Here is a 17693-nt window from a genome sequence, read left to right on the forward strand (position 1 = left end):
CTAATGGATTAGGATTCAGGGGAGATGCTCCCCCTCCCTTCTCCCCTGCCATCTCTCTGTGTCCCCACCCACCCACACGCCCGCTGCCACCACTCACTGTCCCGTGCCTGAGTTTTCAATGATGATCTCGCTCTCCAGAGAGCTTTTGAAGCCAGGATACAACAAACTAAAGAGAACTAGAACCAATCCCAAATGCCGAATCATCTACCATGTCAAAATGAACCAAACACAAGATCTCTTCAAATATTTAATCAGTTTGGAGACCTCTGCCTTCCAACCCAGTTGGGTGAAAATTCTAAAGAAAGCATGATTAAGGGGTCCTCAAAGAAAACGTTGGGCTAAAATGGACAGGAGACTGGGTTTGGGAAGACAGAACATAACATGTGCCTTTTGAAGGAATTATTCTACCACTGATTAAAAAAATACTCAAAATGAACAAGAAAGGATTAAACAGTTATACAAATTTAAGGACAACTAAAACTTCTTTTATGGCTGAAAATACCAGACATGGCTTTGAAATAGACTTAGAAAACCCTTAGATCCTGCTGTGGTTTCATTCCTTAGCCTTCTCTGTACATGCAAGAAGCCAACTAGCTACACCCAGCATCCCCATGAGCTCTCTGGGCCTTGGCAAAGAAGCGATCAGCGAGAGATAGAAAGAAGGCATGGAGGAGGTGAGAGGAAGCTGTTCACAGTCTTTGGACGTGGACCCAGACCCCAGCAATCCTAATCTATTTTCTTTGAAAAATATGGAGATAAACCGAAGGCCTTGAAAAAACACCATCGATCTCAGGTCAGGGTGCCGATGATAATGCATTGCGATAGCTGCGCCGTAGGAACCGGGAGAAGCATGTCCTTCAGGGTGACGGGTCTACAATGATACAGGCGTGCTCGGGACTCAGGGCTGACTCCTCAGGAGACGTTCAGCAGGAAAGGCGTAACGTCTGTCTCGCTCTCGTTCTCCCTCTGGTTTCTTCTCTTCCCCTGTCCCTTGGTGCTGTAGAGAGGCAGTGTCGGAGGCTCCAGCCCGGGGCTCAGAACGGGTACTGAGACACGTATATCCGCAGTCGGATCACAGAGCTGCCTCTGAAGTTGATGACCGTGTTGACAGTGATCATTTCCAAGTCCAGCTGTATTTCCCGGGGCCCTTTGATGGGGCGTGTCATCACCAGGGTGGCACTGATGGGGCCCGTTTGCTGTGGACGGAACCGGAGATACTAGTTAGAGAAGGTCTGCCCCGCTTACGGAGCCAGGGTGAGTTTGACCTCAGAAGCTGTTGAATGATGGCAGGGAGGGTGGGGAAAGCTGTCCATCGGGAGATGGGGCCTCTCAGACAGTCACCAAAGCAGAAGGCCTGGTGGTCTGGCCACAGTCGGCCTCGGCAGCCCCAGTCGGGGCACTCCCCCTTGCCTGCTGCCAGCAAACTGGCATCCACCAGTCGGAAAGCCACACTCATGCTCCACCTGGCTTGTTCCTGCTGCCCCTTCAGGTCTCACCTGAAATACCCCCTCCTCAGAGGCGCTCCTCTGCTTTCCCCAGTCTAACTCAGGTCCCTGTGACCCTCTGCCAGGCACGCTCTACCTTGCCTGGGAAGGAAAAAACTCATTACCACGTGTCACTGTCCACTCTGTTTTCTTGGTCCACGTCTGACGTCTAGGTCCACACTAGATAATGAGCATGTAACAGCGAGGACCGGGGCCACCCCTGGACCCCCCAGGACCCAGCATGGTGCCTGGCATGCAGTAAGTGTTGGTGAATGTGCCCTGTATGAGAGGACGAATAACTGATGGAACCAACCACGTGACTCAGGGCTGTCACTTCGCTGCCCTGGGCCTCCTCTCTAAAGTAAAGGTTTGTACCAGATCAGTAGTTCCCAAGTGAACAGCTCTAAAGCATCTAGGACACTTTTTTTAAACTAACAATTCCAGGGGCCCAGTGCAGAGTCTTCTGCTTCAGTGGACTTTTAGTTGATGCCTGGGGAATGGGACTTTTTTACCAGCCTCCAGGTGGGTCCGAGTGCAGCCCCTGCTGGAACTCCAGGCTGGAATCTTGTCCTCACCTCCAGCTTCACTGCTCTGTGACCCTATCACTGTGGTCTTAATAACTTCATGTGAGCTTTTTTCTTCCACTGAATCTTTTTCTAAAACTTCCAAGGAGGTAAGGAGAGAGGACCAACTTCAGCTGAACTTCCACCATGTGGGAGATGCTCTTCTGGCCACTTTTATATCTATGTGCTTTTTTAGTCCCTGTAAAAACTCTGAAAGGCCTGACTACTCAATGTGTGGTCCCTGGACCAACAGCATCATCCTCACCAGGGAGCTTGTGAGAAATGCAGGATCTCAGCGCCGCCCCGCCCCCCACTGAGACCAACTGAGCCAGAATCTGTAGCTTAACACAATCCCCAGGTGATTTATGGGCACATTAACAATTGAGAAGCTCTCATCTAAAAGCACAGGACCCAGCCTGGGGACCCTAGCTGCCATTCTGCAGGTATGTCTCATTACATCCCCATTTTATAAACAAGTGAACTGAGGCTCAATGAAGTTAAGTCATTGCTTAGGGTCACTAGACCAGTCAGGGACAGAGACAAGATACTGCATTCCAGTGCTTCTGTCTGACTTCAAGCCCCAGGATTTTTTCACCACACAGCAACTATCAGAAAAAAACTGCTGTGAGTTTTACTTCTCCCTAGCACGCCCCTGAAGAAGAGATGCTCAGTGCAATGGCCAGATAATGGGCCCCTGGAAAGGAAATAGCATAAGGGAACAGGACATGCTGGACGATTGCTTCCTACAAGCTGCTGAGGCCAACATTGTACCCAGAAACTGAAAGCAACAAGCTCTGCAAGACCAAGAGGCGTGGCTCATTTAAAGCTACACCAGCGTCTTATCTGTCTCCACGAAGGGAGGTCTCCCCCAAGAGCTGCCACAGGCATGGCAAGGGTAGGGCAGGCAGATAGGTGCTGTCCAGGTACTGGGACCTCCCTGTCCTCTGGGCTATCGGCAGCCCAACAGCCACGTAATTTCCTCCTGGCACCGGCTCCCTCCATTCCTGTCAGCATCCACGCAATAGGTACCTTCTCACGCAGAGGCTCGCTCGGACTTCCTTGTCAACTCTTGGCAAAATCTCAGAGCCCTGGGCCAGGACTCCAGAGGGTATGGCCAAACAAGGAAATGCCCAGGGCATTTACACATACAAATATCTCACCAGCTTTCGCTGTTTGCATGAACAAAGGCCAAGGGTTGAGGACCCTGAGCTGTGGGTAGGCCTCTGGAGGGTGAGCTGCAGAGCCTGGGATGGGGACGGAACAGCTGGAAATGTCCCAGTTGTTCCTTTGGCCTGTCCCTATAAAAAGTCTCCAGAATGTGAGAGGATCGTTGCCTCTCCTGTTTGGAAGTAAGCTTAGAGGTTCAGCCAGTCCCATCTCCACGAGGGTCAGATCTGCAGCAGCCTGAGAAAGGCCTGCCCACGAGCACATGGAGGACTCAAGTGTCTGCCCAGAGAGCTGAGGACAGCCATCTTCAGTCCTCACTGGGCTTTTAGGGAAGAGCCAAGGTATTAATGAAATAGCCAACCCCCCTGCCCCCAAGAGGCCCTGGCCATTGATGGGCTTGCTGGTCATTGGTACAAAATGATGTTGGTGGCGATGGCAGTAGTGGTGGTGGTAGATATTGGCATTTGGCTATGATCCTACATACATCTCCCATTTAATCCTCATAATCCTACAAGTTAAGGAGGTTGAGTACACTACAGAAGGTCACGAAACTGGCACATGTCACTGTGAATGAAAAATATTGCCAGCCGTGTCAGTAAACTCAGGACCCAGACAAGCAGGCAGCCCGGGCTCTGCTGCCACCTCCAATGGTGCCGCCTGAGGGAACTCAGGATGGGAGAGAACAGGATTCTGGCCCTGAATAGCTAAGGTGCACATCAAAGGAATGGTTCTAATAAGCCCAGACCTTTGCACCTTCCCCTGCATAGGAAAGTCCTCAATTTCCTAATTTGAGGTATTTGGTTTTCTTTAATTAACTATAATCTTCTGATGTTCCTTCTACCTGGTCTTTGTGGCAAAACTCCTATATATCCCGGCTCCTCCCCTGCCACTTTGGAACGGTTTCTTAGAGTGATCTGAGAGGCTGCCTCCTGGGTTCAGGTCCTCAAAAAGCCCACCAAATAAAATCATAACTCTCAGCATTCAGGTTGTGCCTTTTTTAGTTGACAGTACTAGGAATGTCTGACTCCAAAAATCAAGCTTCTAGTCCCTAAGCTCAATGATAAGGTCTCAGCACCTCCGTTGCCTGACACTTGGGCTACTTGAGAATCACTACTTTGCACCGTCAGTGTTTGCCTGGTTGTTTGTCCCCACCTCTGTAGTGGGGGATCCTCAGAGGCAGAGGCTACATCCTGTTTGTTCCTAAACTCTCAGGGCCTGGCTCAGAGCCGCACATGTAGTGGTGCTGAATTAATGTCAGCAGAAGAGGGAACCAGTGCCTGAAGGCCTGCGGATGTGCCTGCGGAGGAGTAGGCTGCACATAGCTCAGCTGATGTGTGTCTTCTTGGCTCGGCTCCCACACACGCTCCAGTTTGTTTTGAGTCAGTCTGCGGGATGGTTTTGTGCGACACAGGGCAGGCAGGCAGGTCGCAGCAAATCAGCTTCCCTTGGCCCCACCACCTGATCCCTGTGTGTCACGGGGTGAACGCCCTTTGGCACAGTCTGAGCCCCGTGACGGTGCTCCTTCTTCCGGCCCTAATTGTGTCCCTAAGTCACCTGGCCAAAGCCAGTCACCAGGCCTCCATCCAGGGCTCAGTGTAAGACAGATTATCAATGGGGCTTGTCAAGGGGGTACATGCATGCGTATGTACCTGTGCGTTTGTGTGCACATGAGTGTGTGCCCACATGTCTGTGCCTGTGCCTGTGCATACGAGTGAGTGAATGTGCACTTGGTGGAAGTGGATGTGCACCCGTGTATACATACGGGGGTGTGTGTGTGTGGCTTGCCCCCCAAGTGCTTGTAATAAACGGTGAATTTCAGGGTGGGAGAGCCTGAGCGGCTATCAAGCCCCACCACCCACATGATGCTCCAGTTCCTTGGGCATCTCCAACTTCTCCAGCGCCCAGCAGTTTACAACCTCCTAACAGCAGTAGCAGCAGAAACGACACTATCCATACAATCATAACTGACACTGATTAAACACGTTCTATTATGACTAGATGTTCAGGTAGAATTTTCTTGCTATCTCAATTTCTGCTGAGACCCCAAAGCTAGAAGAGTAGGTGAAAATACCCTACATCCTAAAGAGAAATTCAAGAGTATACACAGATATCCGTGGCCGACTGCTTGGGTTCAAACCCTGCTCTGGTGCTTCCCAGCTGTGAGGTCTTGGGCAAGCCACTCAGCCTCTCTGTGCCTCAGTGCTCTCGTCTACAAAATCAGAACGGTCAAGCAGGCCCTAGAGCATGGGATCGTTGTGAAGATGAAAGGAGGGATATAAGGAAAACACTCGGCACACGCCCAGCACTGTATGGGGTTTGCTGCCGGAGCTGTCTGTGTAGTTCCTCTTGCTGTGACACAGAACTTCCACAGCCATTGTCCAAAGCCAGGTCTATTTGCTCTCACTCTGTCACCATCTCCAGCCTATATAAATATATTAAACACACTTACCAGCCCCCACATCAAGCAATGTGGTTCCCCTGACTTTAAGGATGCAGACAGCAGCACTGGACTCCCCCTGGAGAAATCTAGAGAAGAGAGCCCCAGAGATGCCTGCACCAAGGTGAGTAGAGGGAGCTGCTGGGGAGCTGACTGTCAGTGTGCTCAAGGCCCTAGGTAAGGTCTGCCTGCCAGGGTGAGGCAACGCCCCCCACACACAGACTTTCTTAGACAGAGTTTAGGGGTGGCAAGTAGCCAACTAGAGACCCTATCACCCACTCCGGAATGGTCAGGACAAAGTCCTCAGGGGAATCTCCAAAGAACCCACAAAGCATCCCATGAAAACGAGAGCACGTGGGTCTCTGCCCCAGAGAGAGCACTAAGGCCTGCTTACAATGGGGTATGACCCCGGCCCCCCTAACCAGTCCCCTTCCACCATCTGTACCCCAAAACCCGGCAGGAGGAGCCAGGGCAGCACTGTCAGTGGTGGAGGGCAGTACCGAGGCCAAGCATTCTTCCACCCTCCACCTCAGCTCCGAGCTGAGGCAGGGAGAAACTCTACACTGAGAGAGAAACAGAGAGGTTGAAGTTTCCATGTAAACCAGCACGGACTTGTGATATGGGAGAAGGAGACAATTCAATAATAACTGAAAGTACCTGCGAATCTGATGGGATGCACCTGAGATGTCACCCAGGTGTGTGCGGGTTCAAGACAGCAGGGTGAGAAAAAGAAAGTTATTGAATGTTTCATCCTGGCCAAATCCTGCCTGTTTGATCAAAACAGCCATTCTGTGCTCCAAGCACTGCACTATGTAGATGATCTCATCCAATCTTAATTACTATCATTATCCCCTCTTTACTGATGAGGAAACTGAGGCTCAGGGAGGTTAGGTAATGTGCCCGAGGTCAAACGGTTGGTAAGTTGCAGAGCGCAATTGAGGTAGGTCAGCCTGGCTCCCGCGTACACGTCAGAACGACTGTGCATGGCCTCTTGGGGTGGGTGCTGCAGCTTCGGACAGCTCAGAGTAGGAGCGCTCTGCCTCCTCCGGCAGGTTTCTATCTTCCTGGCCCCCCTGTCTGGTGGCTTCACAGGGCCCCTACACCCAGCCTGTGTTCTCTTCCCAGGCGCAGCCCTCGGGACCTATCAACAGGAACCACCTCCCCATCTGTGGTTTCGTTCAGCCATTCCCAAGGCATCCCCTCATCCCCTTGGTGTCCTGACACATCTGAATAAATACTGAAGAATCACAGCCCTTCTCAGTGTTCTCAGACAGAGTGCAAACCACAAACAGCTCGGTGTTGTGAGTTTCAGGGGTCCCCTAGTTGCAGTGACAATTCAGGCACTAGAGGAATCTCCCGGGAAGGGACCCTCCCTCCTATCCACTCCGCCTGTAGGAGAAAATCACCCTCCCCCACCACCTCGGGGTAGCTCTTCCAAGTCAGCCGCTGGGGGGAACATTTGGGTCTAGGAGATTTTAGTAGGTGGTGACCTGGGGAGTGCAATCTTGCCGAAACAAGGCCACTTCCTGCAGATCTTCTGTTCTGCTGGGGAAAAAACCTGAGGCAGGTGATATGTGTGATGGCATTTTAAAGCCCCAAGAGAGGCATCTTTGTGCTCTGGGACTGGAAGCAGCTGTGAGAGGCCAGATTAGAGGCTGCTGATGGGCGAGGCTTCCGCTCACAGGGGCAGCCAGCCCACAGAGGCTCACAGAAGTGGGTTCTGCTGGACGGCCACGGCTTATGGGTTTGGAGGAAGGACTAACAGAGAGGCAGCTCCATCTTTTCAACTTGCAGAAGTTCCTCCATCCTCCACTCATTCCACCTCCTTCCAAAGCCCTTGACCCTGCTACACTGCTGTGCAGACGTTGGGTTCACAGCTGTGTTATCACACATGACCCTGCTCGGTTGGGGTCTGGCTGAAAACATATTTATGAGGAAATAGGCATGATACCAGCCTAATCTTTTCTATTCCTGCTTCTGAGCCCTCTCTGTTTTCACAGTCCCAACCCCAGAGGCAAAGACTGGAAGATTCTGCCAGCGGCAGGGGAGAGGGCAGTCAGATGTGTGGTTCTTTCACAGGCCTGAGGGCAGTCTCCCAGAAAAGTGGGCAAACTTCTGAGTCTAGTGCCCCACAGTGACCCTGGAGGACCACAGGCTGTATTTGTGAGAAATGCAGGTTCCTAGGCTGAACCATGGCCCCCAGATGTATCAGGTCCTAATCCCTGGAACCTGTAAACACTATCTTATATGGAAAAGGATCTTGGCAGATGTGATTAAGTTAAGGATCATGACGTGGGGAGATTATCCTGGATTATCTGAGTGGGCCCTAAATCCAATCACAAGTGTCATTATAAGAGGTAGAGGGAGATTTGATACACACAGAAGAGGAAGAGGTAACGTGAAGCAGCGATCGGAGCGATGTGGTCACAAGTCAAGAAACGCTCACAGCCACCAGAAGCTGGGAGAGACAAGGAATGGATTCTCCCCTAGAGCCTCCAGAGGGAGCACAGCCCTCTGACACCTTGATTTCAGCTCAGTGAAAATCATTCCAGACTTCTGGCTTCCAGAATAAATTTCTGTTGTCTTAAGCCACTAGTTGATGGCAATTCGTTAGAGTAGCCACAGGAAACTGATACGCTATGCCTTAGCCACCATCTCCTGAAATAAATTCTCTAGAGAGGAAGCTCAGGGATTCCTTTTTTTGACTAGTGCCCAAATTCACACTGAAATGTAAAAAACATAGCTCTAAGTCAGTGGGCTCTAAAAACATGTGATCAAAGTTTGCAGGAAACGAAGTTCAGCGATAGAAATGGTCCGGAACTGCATGTATATAATTTATAAATAAGCAGGTATATTTTTCCTATATTTCCTATATATTTTTTCTATATTTTTTCCTAATATAGATAAGCCAGTGCTGTCTAATCAAACTTTCCACGATGATAGAAACACTCCATATCTAAGCTAACTCAACAGCCACATGTGGCTTCTGAGCACTTGAAATGTGGCTAGTGCAATGGAAGAACCTAAGTTTTTATTTTATTTTATTTTATTTTAATTAGTTTAGGTTTAAAGAGCCACATGACTCCTGCGTTGGCCAATGTAGGTGGAACCTGTTTCTGGGAAGAATGCCTTTAGGTTCACTGCCATGTAAGTGTCATGAGGGCAGGGGTTCGGGACTGTTCTTCACTGCTGTATTCAGTTTCTAGAAGTCCATAGTAGGCACTTGTAAAATACTTGTCAAATGAATGGACAGATCAATGGTTATGTGAATGCCTCTCCCACAGAACTGCAGAAAGAAAGAGATCAAAGACTGCATCTTGACCTAATTTCTCAGTGCACAGCTGAGGATCCAGGGGCTTACAGAGGAGCAGCAACTTTAGCAAGGCCACACAGCAAGTGAGAGGAAACAGGACACTGGAGTCCTGCCTCCCATCCATGCCCCTCTCCTCTTCACACCCACCCCCCAGAGCTGCACTCTGGCCCATTTCTAGAAGCATGTGCCAGGCTAGAAAGCAGAATGTGCTGTGAAAGACAGAGACCATCACACCCCACCCCCTCTTACCCGCATATAGAACTCTCTGCCCTCATTCCCAGACTTGATCTGGAAAATGTAATAAGCCCCAGGGTAGCGGGTCGTTGCTTGCATTTGGAAGATGTCAGCAGGAACAGAGCGTCCCGACACCACGTCCATATCCCGGTACAGGATCGTGAAAGGCTGGTCTCGGCAGCCAGGGTTCTCAGTGGGACACATACAGCGGCTGCGGGGAAGGGAAACTGGGTGAGAACGCGGTACACCCCTTCCAGAGGCTGCTTGTACCTACTTCCTCACTTCAGACACTGGAAAGGAGGCCACCCCATTTTTATTATCCAAATGCTGTAACTGTAGAGGCTCTCCCCTCCTGGCCCCTGTCTAAAAACTCTCCAGCTTGTGGGTGAGCTCTCTGTTTCCTACAGAGTGGCCTGTTCTGGCCAATCAGATATTCTTGCTACTAAACATAAACCTTAGATGTCTGGGTTCCAGAACACTGGGACATTCTCTAATGCATTTTACATCTTGTCACATGTGGACACGGCAAAATGTGCCCCATAGCCCCTCACTTCCCCAGCCATACGTACTCAGTAAGAAATTTAAAAAGTGAGAGATTACATTACATTGACAGGTCTTGAGTGGTCCTTTTACCTTTTCTAGATTGTACTTACCCCAGTCTGAGTCGAATATAATTTCACATTTTCTTTCTCTAAACAAGTACTCAGAACTCACAATGAGTAAAATATGACTTTAGGAAATGACATTAAGATGTTAAGACATTAATTGCAATGATAAGTAAGAATCTGATCTTAAATACTTCACCCTCTAATTGGAGAAATAAATCATTGATACAAATCTCTCTAATACAAAGCAGCTAATTTGAAACGCTAGTCTATATCATAATATAAAATTATTGACTCATTACTAAGGAGTGCGTGTTAGAGACACCGCTTGATTTACCCCTAACCTCCCTCCATCCCTCTAGGAGTCAGGGTGCACACCTAGTTGAGGATGAGGATAGTTGATCCATGTTTTGGTGCCCAGAACAGGAGGTAAGCCTTGCTGTGTTTCTGTCAGTCTCCCCTAACTTCCAATCTGTCTTCAGACTCTTATCATCCTACTTCTAAAATGTAGCCCAGTAGAAAACAAACTATGGTTACCAAAGGGGAAAGGGATGGAGGGGAGGGATACATCAGGAGCTTGAGGTTAACAGATACACACCACTTTATATGTAGCAGATAAACAGCAAGGACCTACTGTACAGCACAGGGAACTATATTCAATATCTCATAATAATCTATAATGGAAAAGAGTCTGAAAAAGAATATCTGTATATATGTATATGTATAATTGAATCACTTTACTGCACACCTGAAACTAATGCATTGTAAGTCAACTATATTTCAATCTAAAAAAAATTTTTTAAGTGAATAAACCTGATTCGCAGCTGAAAAAAAAATTTAATAAACTAAAATGTAGTCCAAATCCACCCACTCCTCACCATCTCCACTGTCACTGCACTGTCTCCCGGTCTCACCTGGACCTCTGTGATGGCCTGCTGTGAAGGAGTGGAGGGCTCTCCCACTCTAATCTATTACATTGCAGGCACGGTGCCCTTTGTCAAACATAAATCAGATTATATCTCTATCCTGTTTCAAGGTTCTACAGTGGCACCCATTGCAACTTGAATAAAATTTAAACACCCACTTTATCCTCTAAAACCTCACAGTCTGGTCTCTGTCAGTTTCTCTAACCTCGTCTCAGGTCACTGAAAACATCATTCACTAGGCTGCAGCTTCTTCCAGTCCCTGAAGACATCAAGGTCACTCCTGTCTCATAGTCTTTGCACATGCTGTTCCCTCTGCTCTTCCACCCTCTATTAACATTGACTCACCTTCCCATTCCAACCCAAATGTCATTTCCTCAGAGGGGCTTCTGGACCAGGTCCAGCCTACTCTTTCATTTGATAAATTTCTGTTCTTCCTCTTCCAAGCACCTATCACAATCTATGATCGTATATTCATTTGCGTGACAATTTGTTTAATGTCTCTCTCTTTCATTAGCATAAGAGCAAAAACCACAGCCCTTAGCACCGAGTCTGATATGTTAACAGGAGCTTGACTAACACTTAATAAATGAATGTATAAAAATATTTTTAACTTTTGTTTTTTAAGACTACATCAAAATAGCCAAATCAAAATGTCCCTGGTGCCCAAATGTCTACATTAAAATGTCACATGTCATGCAGAAAATAAGTGTTTCCTAAAAGAAGTTTGGAGGCAGGAGAAATGGCTCCCAGCTGAAAAGGATGACAAACAGCTGGGAGAGGTGACATCGGAGCTAAGATCGGAAAGAGGGGGCAGATCTGTCTATGTGGCAATGGCAGGAATACCTTCCACGTGGCCGAAAACATGTGCACGGAAACCTGGAGACTGGACATTTCGGGGCAGGGGTGACAGTGAGAGTAGGTCCTGTTCAGGCTGACAGGACTAAGGGGGCAGCTGAAGTGAGACTGGAATGGAGCCTGGAGGCAGGAGGTCTCCCAGGGTTTTCAGTTGCACAACAAGGACCTCACCGGTCACACCAGCTCAGTGCTGTGAGCTGAACCAGCTCAGGTGCCCGCACAGCCAAGGGCAGCCTGGAGAAACCCAGAGAGAACCAGGAATGGGAGCCAGTGAGAGCAGCCCGAAGCTCTGATTTGCCACAAAGGACCCTAGAACCAGAATTCAAAGAGCGCTGTTCTAAAGGGTTCCTAAAGGACCCGCCTGTCCTGGCTTCGTCCTCTTTTGCCAGTTTTTGATCAAAGCAGGAAGCACACTGGTAAGCCGTGAATTCTTGGACGCTGCATCCCTAGAGGACATGATGGATGTGCCCACTCATCCCTTTACCTCCAGCAAGAGGCTGGGCGCTGCTCAGGGCAGTAAACTGTGACTGGAAGAGGGCAGAAGACATACGTGCATGTGTGCAAGTGAGTGTGTGTGTCTATGCACACGTGTGTAGTAGGCAGTCCATCAGGTCTCTGATTACTGGCAGCAGGTTCTGTCCTCTTTACACCTCACTGGCAGCAGCCAGAGCCAGTCCCCTCACCCATGTTCCCAAGAAGACGCCATGACTTACTTATCACTGATGCGCAGATAAGGCTCCTCGCAGCGGATGGGGTCAATGCATTTGAAGCCCCCTTGCAAGTTGTAGCAAGTCTGCTGCAGGATGCACGTGTGGTTTCTGTGCTCACACTCGTTGATGTCTGAAATGCATGGTAGACAAGAGGCTGAAGCCAGGCAGCACTTCCAAGGTCATGACTCCAGGTAGATGGGTGAGGGTGGGGGTGGGGGCTGCCCGGATCTGTCTAGAGAGCTACTCTATCCAACATAGCAGCCACTAGGCACACATGGCCACTGAACACTTGAAACATGGCTAGTCTGAATTGGGATGTGCTGTCAGTGGAAAATACATACCAGTTTTAACAACTCATTACCAGAGAACGTAAAATTATCTCATCAATAATTTTTATATTGAGTACATATTGGAATGGTAATATTTGGGATATATTGAATTAAATAAAACATATTCTTAATTTTACCTGTTTCTTTTTACTATTTTAATGTGACCATTCGAAAATTTAAAATTATATATATGGCTCAAATTTTAGCTCACATTATATTTCGACTGCCAGGAGAATTCTTGCTTGGTGTTGGGGTGAGGCAGTTTCAAAGAACTGAAAATGGGTCTGTTACTCAGCTACCTGCCTCCTTCAGTTGCCCCAGTGGGTGCAGCATGGGCTGGAAATCATCTCCGGCAGCCAATCTGGAGAAGACCCACTCTTTCCAGCCAGGGGTCCCGACCCTCTGAGGCACACGGCAGTCAGAGGTGTGTGGTGTCCCCAGCACTCGCTCTCTGGGAGGTCACTAGAGAAAAGCATCCCAGGCTGCCCTCCAGGGGCCACGAGAAGATGCTCACGGACCAGGGTCAAGCCATAAGAAGTCCAGGTTGGTACTGGAGCAGTCCCCAGAGTGGCCGCACAGATCTGCCTGGGGAGACAGGACCGGCCACCTCTATCTGCAGAGTTCATTCCAGAAGGAGAGTAGCCTTGTCCTTTCTGAGGCCACAGGATGGACTGCAGGGCAGAAAGGCACCAGCCCAGGCATGGGAGTCATCAGTACCCACTCACGCCCTCCACTCTGCCTCCTTCCCCAGGTGAAGACATTCAGGAGCCCCCCTGAGACAGCCCCACCACACACCTCCCCCAACCAGGCTTCTCTGAGCAGCCTTACCCTGGCAGCTTCGGTTGTCATCCAGCAGGATGTAGCCAGCTGGGCAGGAACAGAAGTACGTGCCGGGCTGGTTCACACACTCATGTTGGCAGAGGAACTCGGAGAAGCTGCACTCGTCCATATCTGGGAGTGACAAGTTACACCTGCTGTTTATAGTCACAGATGACCTGGGGATGGGCACTTAGGGGCTCATCTATTACAGAGTCCAGGCTCTCCTGACACATGTGATAGCTTTACTGTCAAGAAGTTGCCAATTCATTTCTTGAACACTTCTGGTGACAGAGAGCTCACTGTCTACTGAGGAAGCCCATTGGCATTTGGACAGCTCTAATTGTTAGAAAAATTCTCTCCTCCATGGAGCTGAAATCTGTCTCCATCAAGCCTTCAATACCCTTTGCCTCTGGCTCAGCTACATTATCCACTCATCACTGGCTCATTCTGCCCTGTAGGTGAATCTACCCTCCACTTCTGGGAGTCAGATTTGATTGCCTGCTGGAGTTTTCTGGGGGCCAAGCTCTTCCCCTAGACCTAAAAAGCATTCACTGGCCTCGGTCTTCTGAAAGGACAACTTTCCCGGTGCTAACTTCCCTGTAATCTCCCCCAAGTTGAGAAACACTATTATTCCTAAAATCACAACTAAAAGGGACATATCCCAAAGGCCAGGGGGTATCAATTATATTAAAACTTCATTGTGAACCTCCTTGAAAGAGGAAACTCTGGAGTGGCATGGGGTGGCCTGCCTGCCTGCCTCTGGTGGTCCGTGGGACACAGGGACCTGGAGCTGGGCCCCTGCCAGTTGCAGAGGTGGGGACCTGAAGGGGGCGCCATTGAACAAGTAGGCTGTGGCTGTAGATGCAGAAGCAGGCGTTCCAGAACCGCCAACCTTTCATCACACACAGCGTTTGGCAACAGAGCCCCCATTTGAGCCTCATTCGATGAGCATGCCAAAGAAAACATGTTTTTCTTTCATTTGTTGTTTCCCGAAAACTTGCTTTCCATGGTTTTCCCATGTGACACGTTCTCGGAATGCTCTCTGGAATCACCAGAGAGCGTGTCAGCACAAACGAGGTTGCTTCTCTACCGTCTGATAATTCCGGGTCTTACGTGCCTGTGTTACGTGTCTCTCACATCCGAGAAAGAAAAATTCCTTCCCTTCTCTCCTAAGGGCTTTCAGGCGACAGGTTAGGAGCTAGCAGAACTGGGATGCGGATTAGAAAAGTTAAAGCATGCTCAGTGCGTCAGATCTGCCTCTGCCATACCCCCCTCCTGCTCCCCTGGGGGCCCCATAGAGTCTGGTCTCTGGCCCCAGCCATCCTAACAGAGGCAGAGTGTCCTGCTTATTTCTGTTATGCTTGTAGATTCCATTCATACCCTTAGTAGAGGCAGTGGTAAAACCTGTCATTTCCGGAAAGCTCATTACGTACCAAGCCCCGGGTGAAATGCTTTACACACCTCATCACATTTATTCCTCACCTCAGGCCATGAGGGAGGTGCTATTACTAGCCACACTTTCCGGAGGGAAAACTGAGGCTCACAGAGGTTAGGTAGCTCAGCCAAACCTACAGATAACGAGCAAGCATTAAAGCAGGGATTTGAACTCAGCCAACTGGCCTCTGGATCCTACACTCACCAACACAATGCCATAACATCTCCCTGAGTAAATCATGCTCAGGACTTAAAATTGATGGATCTGGGGAGTCCTGGGGTTGAGAAGCCCCCTGAGCAGGGCTGGCCCCAGTGCAGATGGAGAGGGTAGCACCCAGCTCCACCTAACAAACCCACTCAGTTTATCTTAGGGCCACAACCCCCAGACTTTACCAATGGCTGTGGCTCCATCCTTCACCTGAAATACACAGTCTGAGATATCAGCCCGGTTTCCAGCAGGGAACACACACGAGGCCCTTTTCACTCATCCATGTGAGAACCCACTACGGTTTACAGGATCAGCTCTCTTAGCAAATCTGTAAAAGACACGGCTAGGAAGGGTCTAGGGCTGCATGGAGGAGCCACACCAGCTGTAATAACACAGAGAAGGTAAAAGTTCCCAGGATAAGTGAGCAGCAGAGAAAGAGAGTAAGCAGGACAGGACAGACAACAAACTCCCCGCATTACACCGCTAGCGGCGCCAGCCCTCCAGCCCGCAGTGGACAGGGGTCACCCCGCGTCTTAGGATGGAGGGTGTCATGGTGAATGTGGACAAGAAGATAGCCATTTTGGTTAAAGTGAGTAAGCTGAAAATCCCTGCCAAACCACCAAGGATGTAAAATTCTTGAAAAGCCAAAAATTCCTTACACCGACGCTTAGAGAAAGTCAGTCAACACATAGAGACCCCCAAATCGTTCAATCCTTAGACCAATCTAGGAGGATGTTTGTTCACAAATGAGGAAACTGAGGCTCAGCAAGTGACCTGGACAGAGACAGGACAATACAGGAGACACAGATTTGAACTCAGCTCCGTCTGACTACAGAGTCACTCTCCCATGCCTCCTCCACAGACAGCCAATAACCATCTGTGGATGTGCAAACGATTCTCCAAAGACGAATAACCCCACCTCTTAATGATAAACTTTCCACCTCTTAGTTCCTTGGCCCAGATTCCCCAGGGAGTGCCATGGAGGGGAGGGGACTGAAATCTAGGAAGAAAGTAGCTTTTCATGCCTGAGGGTGTTTTGCGGCTATTTCTGGGACTGAGATTTAATTGGTCTGAGGTTCTCTGTAACTGTGCCTACTTGGGCTCTAGCTTTCCTGCCCCAAGGCAGAAGTGCTCATTTGTTTCAGAGAATTCTGTCCCTAGAACACTCCAGTCCTCAGCGAAGCTATCACACAAGTCCCATTCATGACCTGGGTCCGTTCCCGTTACAGTGAAGCCCGGGATTAGGAAACTTTCCATTCTGCAGGACAGGAAGATTTTCATGCCCTCGGGTATAGCCCACTTATTTTGAAAAATATGGCAAGGCATCATTAATTTGGACGGTGCTCCTTTACAATTGCTGATGATGCTAAAAGTGGATGGAATGGAGTTTACTCTAATTCAACAGTTACAAAAAACAGGGAAAGAAAGAAAAGGAAAAAATGAAGCAAAGAATGAGCTGTACATGGCTCTGAGCAGGGCGCTACAGGAATGAGTATGAGTAAGACGCTGTCTCTAGTCTCAAGGCGTTTACAAGAGTTTGCATGTTTCTAAGAAAATGATAATAGTGTCCACCAGCTAGCATGGGCAGAGAATCACAGATTCGTGGGCTTGGAATAAATTTATAAAAGGTCAACGGAGCCGTCTCTCTTCTCACAATAAGCTAATTCAGCATCCACTCATTCATTAGTTGATTTGAGAACTAATCAGTGCATGCGCACCGTGTGCAGGCCTCGAGCTAGGCACCGATGGCAGGGATTTTAGTAATTCACAGTGTTCTCACTTACATACCTGATCTCCTTCATTCAGTGCTCCCCATCCCAAACCTACCCCATGACATTTGCTTTTATTCCCGCCACGATTCCATTAGTACTATCTGCTCTACCCCCAGGACTTGAGTCAGTGCTGAGTGATGACAGACAACTCATACCAACAGGCCATGTCCTCGTCAACTCCATGTCAGACCCTAAAAGGCAGCTCCACTGGTTTTTGCATTAGGGGTCAAATGACAAGGGACGTGGGGCTACACTCCACCTTTTGGGAAGTGACTCATCTCTGTTTTGTGTGGCTGTGACCCCCACTGCACTGGAAAAAGTCCCAAACTGGAGATGTGTCTGGGACGTGAGAGGAAACACCTGCTAGGAAGGCCCCCACCCCGGTGCTCTGAGTACAGGGAGTGGTCTCCGACGCCAAGCCCATTACCGCTGCAGTGAACACCGTCATCCTCGAGCTCATATCCTGGGTCACAGCGGCAGATGAAAGAGCCATAGGTGTTGACGCAGGTTTGCACGCAGGGGTTCTCGGTTGCACATTCGTTCACATCTGTGGAAAACCAAAGCACGTCACTGTCCATTCCCGTGACGGGTCATGCGCACTAACTAGGCAGAAAAGTGCACCGGCAAAAAAATCTACCGCCCCTAGGGGACCAGGTGCACGGGTACCAGGGACCTCCATCTAGGACCCATCAGATCGAATTCAGATCCCACAGTGTTCACTGAAGAACCAGGGGCTCCAGCCATACGTCCCTTCAGGGGTTGCAAGTTGGGGAAGGTAGAAACAACATGTACACACATAAATATACGTGTACATGTACACATACACATGCACACATA

General features: G+C 49.3%; 1 protein-coding gene across 2 annotated transcripts in view; it reads right to left on the reverse strand.

The window, feature by feature from the left end:
* Nucleotides 1-234: 234 nt before the first annotated feature.
* FBLN5 (fibulin 5) overlaps nt 235-17693 on the reverse strand; it is a 70264-nt gene continuing 52805 nt past the window's right edge. For both annotated transcript variants that reach the window (XM_006208201.3, XM_015242630.3), the window contains exons 7-11: nt 17284-17403; nt 13452-13574; nt 12298-12424; nt 9214-9409; nt 235-1196 (exon numbers count right to left, since the gene is read on the reverse strand). In XM_006208201.3, the coding sequence (XP_006208263.1) occupies nt 1035-1196; nt 9214-9409; nt 12298-12424; nt 13452-13574; nt 17284-17403 (728 nt within the window). In that variant the 3' untranslated portion in view covers nt 235-1034. The remainder of the gene's footprint in view (nt 1197-9213; nt 9410-12297; nt 12425-13451; nt 13575-17283; nt 17404-17693) is intronic.

The sequence above is a fragment of the Vicugna pacos genome, chromosome 6, assembly GCF_048564905.1.
Source record: "Vicugna pacos chromosome 6, VicPac4, whole genome shotgun sequence".
Classification (NCBI taxonomy): Eukaryota; Metazoa; Chordata; class Mammalia; order Artiodactyla; family Camelidae; genus Vicugna; species Vicugna pacos.